Here is a 16,161-nt window from a genome sequence, read left to right on the forward strand (position 1 = left end):
GCAACAAAAGATACATAGAATCTCTATAGATTGGAGAGTTCAGCAAATCAAAAAGGGGTAGAAGTAAAATCCCATCATTCCAGGGACCAAACAGCCAATCCTTTGCTGGAATTTGGCGGCATCTGGTGGTAGACTCAAGATGTATAATAAACCTGAGAACTTTCTGGAAAATTAACTGCGTAGTTGCCTGAAGGGCACTGTGCTTGGAAGATCTACGCAAAAAGGTAAGAGAGCTTCAGCCCGCACAGAAACTCAAGAGTGCCACAGTGGAGGGGAAGGCTGTGTATATAGATATTCTAAGCAGGAAATTTTGTTTGTGCAGGAGAATTGCGTGTAACTATGTGGGAAGGGGGGTTTGAGGAAAAGCAGGGAGGAAAGGGGAGAAAGAGACTAGGTACAGGAAAGAAGCTGCTTCTTGTAATTGCTAATATGTGAATGCGAAAGCTTGCCTCTTAACCTTCAGGACAGGACTGTGGCACGGAGAAGAACGTGGGAAGAAAGTGTATTTTTAGGGTCTAAAATTAAATTAATAGGCGAGATGGAAGTACTTCTACCTAAGGCCCTATATTTCTGGGATGAACGCCTTGGTTTAATTATTTTACTTTTCATTAAAACAATTTTCCAATATAAAAGTACAGACCGTTTCCTATAGAGCGCGCACACGCGCGTACACGCCCACACGCACTCACGCCCGCCATCTTCCCGGTACACTTAACGGCCTCAGCCGCTAGGGGCGCGCGCCCGCACCCGCGCCCGCGCCCGCCCACCGCCTCGCGCGCCATTAGGGTTTGCACGCGCACTAGGGGACATATAAGGGCCTCAACCGCTAGGGGCGCGCGCCTGCGCACGCCTACCGGCTACTGCGCCATTAGGGCTGGCGCGCGCTCCGGGACCTAAGATGGCCTCAACCGCTAGGGGCGCGCACCTGCGCACATCCACCGCCTCCAGCGCCATGAGGGCTGGCGCGCACACACCTCAACCCCAGGGCCACGCAGGCTTGCCTGCGCACATCCCCGCTGGCGCTACCACCACGCGCCCACAGTGCCCACTGTCCCCACTCACACATACATCAAAACTACTACTCGGCCTTTTTTTCCTCCAGAGCTGCGCAAGTGGCTTGGGGGCGTGGCCCCAGAGTTGACCTCGGGCTTCCCACTCGCGGGAACCTTAGCTCATTTCCGCCCACCCTATTTCCGTAGGCCACGTAGACACTTCCTTTCCCACTGGGGAAAAAAAGCCCATAATGCCTCCCTTCAGAAAAAAAAAGAACCTCTGGTTAGAGGAACTCTGGGTCGTGAAAAGAGGCCACGTGAACACCCTGCCCTATAGACTTATGACCCAAAGCCTGTCGCGCTCTTGGAGGGCGGGCTAAGATCCTAAGAGGACGAGCGTCATTGGCCAGGGCCCATATTAAAGGAGGGAGGTGATTGGTTTGCTTCCAGCCTTAACAGTGGAGAAACAGGTTGCTCTCGCCCCCCTCTTTACTGCGGCGAAGTATCATTGTGACGTGATAGGCCTCGTCCAATCATTAGGTTATAGAACATTCTAAAACTTAGGCAAGACGATCGTGATTGGCTGACGGGCGTAAGCCCGCCTCCAGGGTGACGTGTCTGCCTATGGATATCAGTTGCCAGAGAAACCTGGCTTTACTATGGCTGGTGGAGGGTCGGCGGTGATCACCCGTCGGCTGCTGGAGAGAGCTGGATTCTCGTTTCAGGTTTCGGGGTGGGGGTGGGGAGAAAGGGTTGATGATTTCCTCTTCTTGTAGTGTATATAGCAAAGAGTAATTAATGGCTCCACGCTCGGGCAGAGCTGAATTCAGGTTTCTACGCCAACGCCCAGCTTGGGCTGGCTCCTGTTCTTTCTGTCTCTCGGTTTCCATGTTGGTAAAATGGTGATAATAAGAAGTACCTCAGAGACGTGTACCTCAGAGACGTGTATTGTATATTATTGCGTAGTAAGCATTTCATAGGAAACCTAGCTGTGAAAAATATTAGCTGCTATTGTGGAAAGAAAAACCCGCGTACTAGAATGAGGAAAAACAAATTATGTAAATTCGGTCATTATAGTGCTTTTTCTGCTCGTCAGTTTCTTTCTTAGAAGAAATTAGAGATATAGGAGAGATATTCATCTTTACTGATGAAATAGTAGGCTATTTGGGAATTAACACAATAGCAGGGATTGGAATTTTCCGTATTGAAAAGTTTAAAAAAAAATGGGGGAGGGGGCGAAAGAGATGGAGGGGGAGAGCGAGCTGGAGATGAACCACATGCGATGAGTAGGCCTTGTTTGGACCCTGATTCGAACACACCTACAGTAAAAAAAAAAAAAAAAAACCTTTAAAATATTTCGGGAAAAATTTGAAGATGAATTTGTTATTTGATGTGTTTTGAAGGAATTAATGTCGATATTTTTTATACGTTTTAATGGTATTGTGGTTATGTTTTCAAATTGTCTTTATCTTCTAGAGCTACGTGTGAAAATACGCATTAAGTAACAAAATGTCTGGAATTGGCTTCAAATGACGTTGATGACTAAGATTTGTTTCAATATAATCTCAGCAGTAGAGAGAAATGGGGAGGGGTGTAGATGAATCAGAACTGTCCCTAATTTAGTCATCATTTAAGCTAAGTGGTGGGCATATTATAGGGTTCCTTATATTATTCTGGTTTCCTTGGTATATGACTGAAAAATTCCATAATGAAATACAAAAAGTCAGCTATTTGGTGAGCTTTGAAAAAAATCGGGGTGGGGGGAGCAGTGGGTGGGGTTATGGATGAAACAAGATGGCCTTCAGTTGGTAATTGTTGAAGCTGGATGATAGATTCGAATGTGTTTATAACATTCCCTCGACATTTTTAGCCATTTGATATTTTTCTTAATAAAAATTTAAATATAAAGCAAAAAATAAATTAGCTTATCAAAAATTAGGGTAAATGCACAATGAAGTAAATTTTAACATGTAAGCACAGAAAGAAAAAAAGAAACACTGGTACATTATTTATCAGCTTTGGTGTCCTTTGTGCCTGATAAAACAGTACAATGCTTGAGGGAGGAGAAAGCCATTATCTCATATCTTATTTTATGTCCTTTCCCATCCCCTTGTGTGACCTTCTAGGCCATTATCAGAAAAGCTAAGTTTGCTGTGTAGTCGGGATCAGAAGATCTGATCCTCGTTACAGAATCTTGGGTAAGTGTTTCCATTTTCCTGGCCTCAGTTCTCAAACAAGATAATTCCCCATATTCTTCTTTATGATCCAGAGATATTTTAAAGATTAGTAAGTGTCTATCTGGGAAAGCTTCTAAGGGGGGAATGCACCTGAATCCATTAGTGCTTTCAGTACATAAAAGTGCCTAAAAAACTGAGGGCGTGTAATTTTATATTCCTTAATAAAGGATACAGTTGATCCCCGATAGTTCCATATATTCATTTATTATTTTTCTTTGTGGCATCCCATTTGCAGTATAATTTAGTGGTTAAGAGCAAATACTGACTTCCCAAATTTAAATCCTGGCTCTGTCACTTAACTGGGTGATCCTGGGTAAAATAAAGATAATAATTGTTTATACGTCATAGGATTGTTAATGGGTTTACATATGAAGTGTCAGGACAGTGCATGGCATATATGTGTTTGCTTTAATAATAATTATGGTTCTTCAGGTACATTTCTAAAAGCAGTGGACCTCTTCTTGGAATTGTAAAAAAAAAAAATTAATAATGTTGGTTTCTCTCCTGATTTTCCAGAAGCAACAGTTACCACTAGAACTGAATTCCAAAATTATAACTACTGGCTTGTCCTAACAACCTAGAGAGATATTGAGCAAATTGATAAGGGAATTTTCCAGGAGCTATAATTTTAACCAGCAAGTCAACCATATTCAGTATCTTAGCAGCTTTTGTATTATTCCTCCTTTGTCTAGGACTCAAAAGAAAAAAAAAATCTGTTAGACATAAAGAAAGTAGTCCAGCCTGACCAGGCGGTGGCGCAGTGGATAAAGCGTCGGACTGGGATGCAGAGGACCCAGGTTCAAGACCCCAAGGTCGCCAGCTTGAGCGTGGGCTCATCTGGTTTGAGCAAAGCTCACCAGCTTGGACCCAAGGTCGCTGGCTCGAGCAAGGAGTTACTCAGTCTGCTGTAGCCCCTCGGTCAAGGCACATAGGAGAAAGCAATCAATGAACAACTAAGGTCACAACGAAAAACTGATGATTGATGCTTCTCATCTCTCTCCATTCCTGTCTGTCTGTCCCTATCTATCCCTCTCTTCTGACTCTATCTCTGTCTCTGTAAAAAAAGAAAAAAAAAAAAAGTCCAAATATCCAAAAGAGAATTGATAGAAATGTAATTAGCACATACAAGTGCATTTAAAGGTTTATTCCAGCAAACTGTATAAGATGTTTACATTCATTTGTCACACATCCACGCATGGTGTTAGCATTTGGAGTCCGCATTACAAATGGTCTCCTTGCAGGAGATGAAAGAAGGTTTTTTTGTTGTTTTTTCCCCTGGTCTCGGCAGTTTCATTTTCCATGGAATCGCTATTTTTCTTTTGTTGTGGTTTTTTCTTTGAAAGCTAGGTTGCAGAAGAGGGCACTATTTGGTGGAAAATGGGGGGGGGTGCAATAGAGGGGTAGGCACAAAACCCCTTTTACAGGAGGCCATTGGAGAATGATTAAGGGCTGGAGGGAGGGAGGGAGGAAGGGAGGGAGGAAGGGAGGTGGGTGGACTGTTAGGGCCGGTCAGACATCAGAGAAGGCAAGAGCCAAGGTAGCCTGAATGGAGAATGCCTGGGAGGGGGGAGAAAGGACCTTGACCTGGGCTTCTGAGGGTGGGCAGGACTTGAAAAGGACGGAGAGACACCATGGGAACCGTATGCCTACAGAGTATGTAATACAGCATGATAATTCAGCTATGTGTGAAATCCACGGATACGAATAGGTCAGAAAATCATTGTGGATTTTTAAATATGTATACTTCAATATAAAATTTTAGTCACAGAACTGATTATGTGAATACATTCTCCTTGTAATACAACAAAATGTTATAGAGTAGGCTCAGGTTTCCTTCTCTCGCCACCCCAATTCTCTTACTCTCCCGGGGGTTAATCATCTATAATAGTTCCTTCCAGAACTCTTAAGTTATGCACCTGTTTAAAAAATGTATATGAATGGATATATATATATATATATATATATATATATATATATAATGTTTTACTCAAATGTGATATCACACATAGGCACTGTTTTTGAAACTTGCTCTTTTTAATCAAAATGTGTGGAGTGTCTTCTCGTCCATTCATAGGATTCTATTTGATTCTTTTCACATGCATTCCTTTAACCAGCATGATATCCATATTATGGATAAAGCCCATTTTATTTTGCTAAGTCACTTGTGTTGACTCCAGTATTCTGCTACTTCAAATAATACTGCACAGAAATCCTTGGAACCCATTTACAAGTGTTGCTCTAGGGCAACATTTAGGTCTTTAAACTAGGATAATTAAATCATTGTGATACTGTTGTGAGAACAGACATCACTGTGACAAAACAGGCGACCTTAAAAACAGTGACACCTTTAAAAATGAATAATTGAAAATTATTGAAAAGACAGAACCTTAAAAGAGACCTGTATACCTTTAGGGATTTAGAATGCTATAGAATAGCATATCAATAGGGAAAGAATGAACTATTTAACATTAGGAAAAATGAGTTACATACTTGGAAGAAGCTATACAAATACCAAGAAATGATTTAAGGAAATTATGTTTAGACCACTTTTTGGGAGCATATTTCCTACGAATGACATAAATACCAAAGTTCACAAAGGAAAAGGTTGATACATTGATATTTTCGGCAAAATATTCCCAGCATGCCAAAAAAATAAAAAGTAAACAACCAGTATTCATTTAGGGATGAGGAAAAGAGAAAACATCCTAGTAGAAAAGGGGATAAAAATATTTACATAAGAAAAAGGTACATAAAAAAGGTTCAATATCACAGATTCAACTAAAATATTTGATCACATATTAGATTGGCCCCCAAAAAACAAATTTTAAAAATACCTTTATCCAGTTTTGCTGGGAGTACAAAATAAAGCAGTCCCTTGCAAATTAATTTCGATCTACCTCAACAAAGGAATTATCATATCTTGAAACAGTTCCAACTTAATGCTCTTAATAGCTATACACTGATGAGCATTACAGCATTTCTGTAAAATGAAGTATTGGGAACAACCTGAATATTGACATGGGACTGGTTAAATTATGCTATGCAGAAGTCATGGAACGATGACATTAAAAAGCATGAGCTAGGTATGTGCAGACAGAAGGGGGTCTGTGATAAAGTGAAAAGATGCAGAGAAATAGGTATTTCACCTTTACCAAGACCAAGTAAATGGATGATATATATTCACTTACGTATATAATATCCACAGTTTTAAAGGTATGTTGTTTGTGTAAATGTGTACATAAAAAGATCTGAAAGCATATACATTCTGGGATTGGGGATTGGGAGGGAGGCAATAAGGAGAATGCCTACTTTATGTATTTGGTATCTTTGAGTATGTAAAGGAAAGATGATTCAATAAAGGCTGCCACAAAATAAATTGGGAAATACATAGATTTCCAGTTCATAACTTAAATAATAAATTCTAGGTAGATTAACCTGACCTGTGGTAGCGCAGTGGATGGTGTGTCAACCTGGAACACAGATCACTGGTTCGATCAAGGCACATATGGGAGTTGATGCTTCTTGCTCCTCCTTTCTTTCCTAAAATGAATAATAGTCTTTAAAAATTTTTTTTATTCTAATTTTTTAAAATTCTGGCTAGATGAAAGAATTAAAATATAAACTATAAAAGTATGTCATTAATTTCTAAAAAGAACTACATATCACCATATAAAACTTAACATCAGACAAAATATCTGAGCTACAAATGTTAAAATCACTAAGAACCAAATGAATGGGCAAAGAATAAGCTAAAAATGGCCAACACATTTTTAAAAGATGTTAGAACATCAGTAATATAGAAATACAAGCTAGAAAACGAAACCCATTTTCTTGACCAAATTCAGAAATTGAGATAGCCAGTACTGACTAGAATAGAAGGTGGAATATTTGTAAAGCTTTTGGGGAAAGAAATTTGGCAATATTACCTCTTGACCCACTAAATCGGCATCTGAGAATCTTACAGGAACAATGTGAAAGGGCAAAAATGGAATTGTAGGATAAATTGAGGGGGTGGGAATAGCACTTTTTTAAAGAGGAAGATCTGAGATCTGATATCCAATAAAGGCTCATCTCTGTTTAAGTATTTACACACAAATTAAAATAGAAAACTAAGGCTAACACCCAAGGACACTAGCTTGAGCAAGGGGTCACCACCTCAGCGGGAGCCCCCCAGTCAAAGTACATATGAGAAAGCAATCAGCAACTAAGTGCCGCAACTTAAAAGATCATGCTTCTCTCTCCCTTATCTGTATCTTCGTCTTTAAAAAAAAAAAAAGACTAAGGCAAACAGGTGTGTTTTCACAATGTCTGGTGCACCCTAGCGCCTGGCCTGTAGAGAACAAGTGGGTAAAGATTTGAGGACTTGTCCCTAAAGTGTGCCTTCATTTCCCCCATTAGTTGAATCACCTCACCTTGATTCACTAGTATGCCCACCAGGGACGTGAGCGACGCTCTAAAAGGTGCAAGATATTTTCAACAGAAGACCTATGGCAAGTGGAAGCGAATGTCATTCCCTAAGCAATGCTAATGTGGAACATTGAATACCAAGCTTTGGAATGCTGCTGCCAGCCTCATACAGTATTGGAGGTGGCAGAGGACCCATGGCAAGAGTGGTTAGCTGAGATTTAGAGGAAATGGGACTCGGGTGGTGTGTAGATGAAGGAACAAAAGGAGGAAACCTGATTGGAGCGAACGGTAGGGATAGTGTTCTAAGCCAGTAACAAAAGCCTGAAACTCAAAGAAACTGGCAGATTCAAAATTTAAAACGGCTCTTGAAAGGAAGCACTAGAGAATGCCAACCTCTTTAGTGAGGGGTGTGCCGGGCACGTCTGTCACCAGTCCATGTAGTAAGTATGAGTTGGGAAGGGAGGTGCAGAGTGCGGGGACCTGAGTTAAGCTCCCCATAAACATGCATGACAAGTAGAAGCCACACATCTAAAGGGTGGGTATTCCTTTCATGTCTGGCTTCTGACTTTCAGGTAGTAATAGTTATTTGATCTGTAGGATACTTGGGTAAAAATAAAGTACTAAAAACAATTCTTTAAAAAAGGCTGCTTACCTGGCTTTATTTACTGGGCACAAACCTTAACCAGTTGGTGCAGTTATTTTTCTGCCCAGTGTCAAATATTTCAACTTGGAAGTTATATGAAAGAAGCAATTGTAGAGGGTGACAAAACACTCGAGAGCCAGACAGAATTCCTTTCCATAGGTACATCTGTGTGGGTATATATATATGCATGCAGTTGATCCAGCTCTCATTAAATTCCTCCACTAAGGAATTGTGGATGACCAATATGGCTTCCAAGATAGTTCCTGCCCACCCTGGCTGTACTTCTGTGTATTTTACAGTCTGCTTGGCACTAGGCCATCTTTAGTTTGTAGATTAATCCCTTGTTTTGTGGAAGCTGTATGATATTAGTCTCAGGTGTGTTTTCTGGATTTCACCTATATTGCATAACTAAATTTTCTGGTAGCCTCAAATACTATGTCCTCATGAGAATTTTTTAAGAAACATTTTGTAAGCATAATAGCTTAATAGTGTCATAGCACACTGGTCAGTGTTCCTTCACAGAATATATGTGTGTGTCCCTCAGCCAGAAGGCTTCAGATTCCCAGAGGGTCATTGTATTCACAGATTTTGATGCTCTGTGAGGATTACAATTGTCCTTTAATTTCTGCTCTGTGCTTTGTGCCCTTTCAGGTAGAAGATATCATTTACTTAATGAAAGTACTAGCACCCAGACCTCTATTCCCAATAACTGGCTTCCCTGATTCAGGGCTGGAGTTTTCTCGCATTGCTTACCACTTATTTGCCCCTAACGGCTGCCCTAGTACCTGCCCACATGGTCTTAAGGGCTAGGGATTGGCTAAAGGCTTTTTCTGTGGGTGAAAGTTGTTTACTGGAGAAATCTGGTTTAATCCTGGTCCACCCTCCCCCATTCTTGCCTAGAGGTTGCCTTGACCTTAACAGTCTGGTATTTCTCTGTCAGGATACTTTCCTGCGCATTTATACACGTCGGTTTAAAGCACAAAATTGGATTACATTAGAACTGGGACTACTCCTTCTCCCTGTGGTGTCTGTGTCTTTGGGATCCTATTGTGCAACCTGTGTGTTTACCTGATAAAATATAATTGAATATCTTTGCATAGCAGTATATGGATCTCTGCTTAATTCATTTGAATGTTCTTTCATAGTGTGCATACATAATTTATTGCCATTTCCCTATTGAATATTTATGTGTTTCCAGTTCTCGAATATTAAAAACACCATTGGAGTGAACACCTTTGTGTCCTTGTTCACATGTGCAGGTATTCCTGCAAGGTACTAGACTAGCTATTAAGCCACATCATATTTATGAAATTCTAAACGTGAACCTGTGAAGAAGGCTACAGGTAATTTGCTACATCCGTGGTTGAGAAAAAGGGGCTAAAAGCTTGAATATCTTGTCTAAGGCCTAACTCATTATAAATTATTTCTCTGTATTTCACAAAAGTTCATTGCAGATACCTACTTTACTTTGTAGATTGCGTCTCCCATCTCATCCCTCCAGACCACAGAAAATCTATCCTATTCCATCTGGGAAAACACTAGGAGTTCTTGGAAGAGCAAGAAGGAAGAGGATTATGTAAGTCAAAGAAATTGTTGAATCTGTCACACCATTAGAATCATAGAACATTACTTTTTCATCTTACTAGCTCTCTCTGCTGTATTTTGTAAGCTGATTTTAAATAACAGTTAATTGCAAATGCCCAAAACCCCTAGGAGAAAATTATACATTTCTGTTTTATCTCGAAGTTATAAATTTTCCCTGCGGCATTTTATAGTGTAGAACGTTCCTTTTCCTTTTTGAAACTCTCACCTTCCTTGGCTTCCAAAGCAATATTCTCCTAATTCCTCTGTGGCTGCTTTGACCACTTTTGTATTATTCATGATCTCTCTCTGCCCACCCCTTAAATATCATTTTTTCCTAGTTTTTTCAAGATCCCCATACTTGGTTCTATTTTTCTTCCTTTATTTTCCATTAATGATTTTGTTGGCTTCTAGTTTCTGCTGCCGTCTATATCGTGATTACACTTAGATCTCCATTTCTCGCTCAGGCCTCTCACCCGAGCTTTTAGGTGATGTGTTTAACTGCAAAGCCCACACTTAATGGATCCAGTGCACTCCTCTAATCCAGGTCCTCCTCTCAATGCGGTCTCATTCGGTGATGATACTCATGACCTAATGACCCGTTCTCAGAACCTGGAGTCATCAGTGACTTCTCCCTCACTGATTTATCCCCAATGAGCCAGCAATGAAAGTGGTCTCTTGTACCATTTCTTGTTTGCTCTCAAAATAGTTCGCATCTATAACTGTTGTACTCACCTTCTTCTTTTTTTTTTTTTTTTTGTATTTTTCTGAAGTTGGAAACGGGGAGGCAGTCAGACAGACTCCCGCATGCGCCCGACTGGGATCCACCCAGCATGCCCACCAGGGGGCGACACTCTGCCCATCTGGGGCGACGCTCTGCCCATCTGGGGCATCGCTCTGTTGCAACCAGAGCCATTCTAGCACCTGAGGCAGAGGCCACGGAGCCATCCTCAGCGCCCGGGCCAACTTTGTTCCAATAGAGCCTTGGCTGCGGGAGGGGAAGAGAGAGACAGAGAGAAAGGAGAGGGGGAGGGGTGGAGAAGCAGATGGGCGCTTCTCCTGTGTGCCCTGACCAGGAGTGCCCTGACCGGGACTCCTGCACGCCAGGCCGATGCCCTACCACTGAGCCAACCGACCAGGGCCTGTACTCACCTTCTTGATTTATGTTTAATTTTTTAATTATAGCAAGTAGACATTTATATATCTTAAATGTGATCACCACAATAAGAAGTCCACTTTGCATCTGACCGCATCCATAGTTATTGACTGTAAGAGCAGGCTGCACGTGACAGCCTCATGACTAATTTTATAACTGGCGGTTTGTACTTCTTAACCCCCTTCACCTTTTACACCCATCCACCCACCCCTTCCCATCTGGCAGCCATCAGTTTTTTTCTGTTTATGAGTTTCTTTCTGTTTTGTTTGTTCGTTGATTTTGTTTTTTAGATTCCACATATAGGGTGGGGCAAAAGTAGGCTTACAGTTGGTCATATGGCAAATGATGCAATAAATAATAAAACAGGAATAAACTTTCATGTATTCACAACTATAAACCTACTTTTCCACCTTCTGTAAGTAAAATCACATGGTACTTGTCTTTGAGTAATATTTATCGTAATAACCTCTAGGTCCATCCATGCTGTCGCAGAGGGTGAGATTTAAGTCCTTTTTATGGCTGAATAATATTCCCTTGTATATATGTACCACATATTGATCCATTTGTGTACTGATGGGCACCCAGGTTGTGTCCATATCTTGGCTATTGTACATAATGCTGCAGTGAACAGAGGGATGCATCTATTCTTTCAAATTAGTGTTTTCCATTTCTTCAGATTAATACCCAGAAGTGAAATTGCTGAGTCACATGGTAGTTTTATTTTTAATTTTTTCAGGAATCTTCATACTGTTTTCCATAGTGGCTGCACCAGTGTACAGTCACACCCCTCTCGTTGTTTTACAATTGTCACTTTAAATATTTAAATTCTTAGCATGTAGTATAGTACCTGTTTTGAAGCAGATACACAGTAACGTATGATGACTGAATAGATGAATTACATATTACCTATTATTTTATTACTGATTCCAAAGTAATCATTAAAAAATCAGTGCTTTTATTAATTCACTAATGACCCAAGCTTAAAATTGCAGAGCCACTTTTAACTCCTCCCTCCTCCATTATCAAATGCTATATTTAATTTCTCTTGACTCTTATCACTCTAGTTGAGGCCTACCTGGACTTCTACAAAACCCTTGACTGTTTTCATTCTGCCTTCAGTTAACTAAATCTTTCTTATTTATTTCACATTGTCGTTTTTCTGGTTGGGAAATCTTGAATTTCAGTACCACTGTCTTTCGTCATTTCTTTCCCATTTAATTTATTTTTGTATCCAAAATTACATTCCTGTCTTTAGAATGATACCAAAAAAAAAAAAATCTATGCACAGGTCTGATGAGGTAGCGGATGGTAGTGAGGGTAAAAGAGAGAGAGAGGAGGTAGTAAGTCACTTAAAAATGACCCTGAAATAGGATTTGGAAATTCAGATTGCAAGAGTATATCATGTGCTGTGCTTTTGATGGGCTTTTACAAAGTGTAGTATGTTCAGGTTAGCCATAAAACAAACAAACAAAAAAAAACAAACAACCAAATGAAACACTTTATGTATTACAGTGGTTGAAATAAAAACAGGGTTGAATGAGTTCCAGAAAGCAGGGTTCTCAAACTCGTGGACAACAATCTGCAGAAGAAGACAACTTCAAAAAGCCCACTAGAAGCAACATGCAGAGAAGCAAGATGAGAGGGGCCTCATCAGGAAAGAAGACAGCTGGTCCACAGCAGAAGAATCTGGAACCAGCCCTCCCAGGAAGATGGGGGGGTCGCTCTGCTGAGAATCCCCCTTCTGGATCCGTGAGGAAGACCCGAAAGAACAAGCAGAAGACTCCTGGAAACGGAGACGGAGGCAGTACCAGTGAGGTGCCCCAGCCACCCCGGAAGAAAAGGGCCCGGGCTGACCCCACTGTGGAAAGCGAGGATGCATTTAAGAATAGAATGGAGGTCAAAGTGAAGATTCCGGAAGAATTAAAACCCTGGCTTGTGGAGGACTGGGACTTGGTTACCAGGCAGAAGCAGCTGTTTCAACTCCCTGCTAAGAAGAATGTAGATGCCATCCTAGAAGAGTATGCAAGCTGCAAGAAATCGCAGGGAAACGTCGACAATAAGGAGTACGCCGTGAATGAAGTTGTTGCAGGAATCAAAGAATACTTCAATGTGATGTTGGGCACCCAGCTGCTATACAAGTTTGAGAGGCCTCAGTATGCCGAGATCCTCTTGGCCCACCCTGATGCGCCGATGTCGCAGGTTTATGGCGCACCGCACCTACTGCGGTTATTCGTAAGAATCGGAGCAATGTTGGCGTACACGCCCCTTGATGAGAAAAGCCTTGCATTATTGCTGGGCTATTTGCATGATTTCCTAAAATACCTGGCAAAGAATGCTGCATCTCTGTTTACTGCCAGTGATTACAAAGTGGCTTCTGCTGAGTACCACCGCAAAGCCCTGTGAGGGTCTACTGACCACTCACTACTCTGTCTGGTATCTGTAAACTCTTTTTGTTCTTAGTCTTTTTCTTGTATAATTGATGTTCTTTAAAATTGTTGATGTATAACAGGGCTTATATTTCAGTTGTTCTGTTTTGTTTCAAACAGAAAATAAAAGGAGTGCAAGCTCCTTTTCTCATTTCGAAGTTGCTACCAGTGTATGCAGTAATTAGACAAAGAAGAAACATTCAGTAGAACATTTTCTTGCATAGTTGACAACATTGCTTGAATGCTGGTGGTTCTCTATCCCTTTGACACTACACAGTTTTCTAATTATGTGTTAATGCTATGTGATAAAACGCCCTGGTTCCTAGTGCCAAAGGTTCAACTTAATGTATATACCCGAAAACCCATGCATTTGTGCTCTTTTTTTTTTATGGTGCTTGAAGTAAAACAGCCCATCCTCTGCAAGTCCATCTATGTTGTTCCTTAGGCATTCTATCTCTGCTCAAATTGTTGAAGGATGGTGATTTGTCTCATGGTTTTTGTATTTGAGTCTAATGCACGTTCTAACATGATAGAGGCAATGCATTATTGTGTAGCCGCGGTTTTCTGGAGAAGTCGATATTTTAGGAACTGTATTTCAGATCTTAAATAAAATGTTTCTAAATTTCAAAGCAAACAATGTGTAGTGTGCCTTTAATGTTACGGAGGCAGACAAGTCAACGGGCTCAGGAAAGACCTAGGTGGTATCAAAGGAGTGGGTCTTGTCAGAACAGTTGTCCCCCCACTCCCAATGAGGCTTCTCACAGTGGGCTTACTTGGTGTAGGTAGTGCTGCTTGGAAGAACCATCTCTGTTCTCTGCTCCCTGCCCCTATGAGTTGGACTGGTAATAATAGGATACTTAGTGGGTATTATAACAGTCCCTTAAACTAACACTATGTTCCTTCCCACCAGAGGAAGCACAGACAGCCCCCTTCAGTGTTACCTCTATCAGAAATACTTTTAGGTTTTGGGCCAAGGATAGCAGCATTACCTAGTTTCAGCACTAATGTTATGTTCCCTGTTTTTTATAATCCCTTGGACATAATGTTGGGAATCCTTGAGTAGGGGATCTGTACAGGAGAAGATGTTGGTAAAGGCCTATGTTTATGACATTTTTATTTAATATTTTTTTTGTCTGGCCAGGCAGTGGCTCAGTGGATAGAGCATTGGCCTGGGACACTGAAGACCCAGGTTTGAAACCCTGAGGTCACTGGCTTGAGCCCAAGGTCACTGGCAGGGGTCCCCAAACGTTTTACACAGGGGGCCAGTTCACTGTCCCTCAGACCGTTGGAGGGCCGGACTATAAAAAAAAAACTATGAACAAATCCCTATGCACACTGCACGTATCTTATTTTAAAGTAAAAAAACAAAACGGGAACAAATACAATATTTAAAATAAAGAACAAATAAATTTAAATCAACAAACTGCCAGTATTTCAATGGGAACTATGCTCCTCTCACTGACCACCAATGAAAGAGGTGCCCCTTCTGGAAGTGCGGTAGGGGCCGGATAAATGGCCTCAGGGGGCCGCAGTTTGAGGACCCCTGGTCACTGGCTTAAGCAAGGGGTCACTTAGTTTGCTGAGCCTCCCAGTCAAGGCACATATGAAAAAGCAATCAATGAACAACTAAGGTGCTGCAATGAAGAATTGATGCTTCTCATCTCTCTCCCTATGTGTCCTTCCTCCCTCCCTTCCTCTCTCCCTCCCCTCTCTCACTAAAAAAAAAGTAACTTTTTTATTTCTTTTATTTTTCAATTACAGTTGATATATAACATTAGTTTCAGGTGTAGTTTCTAGTGAGTAGACATTTATATACCTTACAAAATGATCACCATAATGTTTGGTAACCATTTGATATAGACTATATTCCCTATGCTGTATATTATACCCCTGTGACTTATAATTAGCCCTTGGTACTTCTTAATTCCCTTCATCTTTTCTGCCCATTTTTCCACCTTCCCTCATGACAGTTATTTTTTACTTCTTTAACATGGTTACTGCGAAAAATGTGGAAAATCTAGGAAGAACAAATCTAGAAGAATCATATATAATCCTAATCCTACTGAACCAGTTCAGGGTCCCAGCAGGAAATAAGTGAGACTCAAACTGGATGGTGTAAGGGGTTTGATAATGAATTTTTTTCAAAGTTGTCCACAGAGGAATAGTAGGGTCATAATATACATTGATCTGCTAGGTCTGCCACATTAAAGTACCACAGACTTAAACAACAGAAATTTATTTCTAGTTCTGGAGGCTGGAAGTCTGAGATCAAGGTGTTAGCTGATATGGTTTCTTCTGAGGCCTCTCTTCTTGGCTTGTAGAAGGCCACCTCCCTATGTCTTCACGTGGTCTTTTCCTCTGCCTGTTTCCTAATCTTTTCTCTTTTTTTGTTTTGTGACAGAGACAGAGAGAGGGACAGATAGGGACAAACAGACAGGAAGGGAGAGGGATGGCAAGCATCAGTTCTTTGTTGTGGCACCTTAGTTGTTCATTGATTGCTCTCTCACATGTGCCTTGACTGGGGAGCTACAGCAGACCGAGTGACCCCATGCCCAAGCAGGCAACCTCAGGCTCTCGAACCTGGGACTTCCGCATCCCAGTCCGATGCTCTATCCACTATGCCACCGCCTGGTCAGGCCTAATCTCCTTTTCTTATAAGGAACTTGGTAATTAGATTAGTTCTCACCCTGATGACCTCATTTGAATTTCATTACCTCTG

At 41.1% G+C, this 16,161-nt stretch overlaps 1 protein-coding gene and 1 long non-coding RNA gene across 5 annotated transcripts in view; one reads left to right on the forward strand and one right to left on the reverse strand.

The window, feature by feature from the left end:
* The window catches only part of LOC136386511 (uncharacterized), a 43,044-nt gene extending 41,799 nt beyond the window's left edge, over nt 1-1,245 (reverse strand). For all 3 annotated transcript variants that reach the window (XR_010747912.1, XR_010747911.1, XR_010747913.1), the window contains exon 1: nt 1,069-1,245. This is a non-coding gene — a long non-coding RNA (uncharacterized lncRNA). The remainder of the gene's footprint in view (nt 1-1,068) is intronic.
* MORF4L2 (mortality factor 4 like 2) lies at nt 107-13,834 on the forward strand. Of its 2 annotated transcripts, none has more exons than XM_066357907.1 (4): nt 107-224; nt 3,119-3,190; nt 9,754-9,855; nt 12,529-13,834. In XM_066357907.1, the coding sequence occupies exon 4, from the start codon at nt 12,553-12,555 to the stop codon at nt 13,417-13,419; it is 867 nt and encodes a 288-aa protein (XP_066214004.1). In that variant the 5' UTR covers nt 107-224; nt 3,119-3,190; nt 9,754-9,855; nt 12,529-12,552; the 3' UTR covers nt 13,420-13,834. The 2 variants fall into 2 exon arrangements, with proteins under 2 accessions (XP_066214004.1, XP_066214003.1); XM_066357906.1 differs by lacking the exon at nt 107-224 and adding an exon at nt 1,579-1,717.
* The last annotated feature ends 2,327 nt before the right edge of the window (nt 13,835-16,161 follow it).

Source organism: Saccopteryx leptura, chromosome X (genome assembly GCF_036850995.1).
Source record: "Saccopteryx leptura isolate mSacLep1 chromosome X, mSacLep1_pri_phased_curated, whole genome shotgun sequence".
Taxonomy (NCBI): Eukaryota; Metazoa; Chordata; class Mammalia; order Chiroptera; family Emballonuridae; genus Saccopteryx; species Saccopteryx leptura.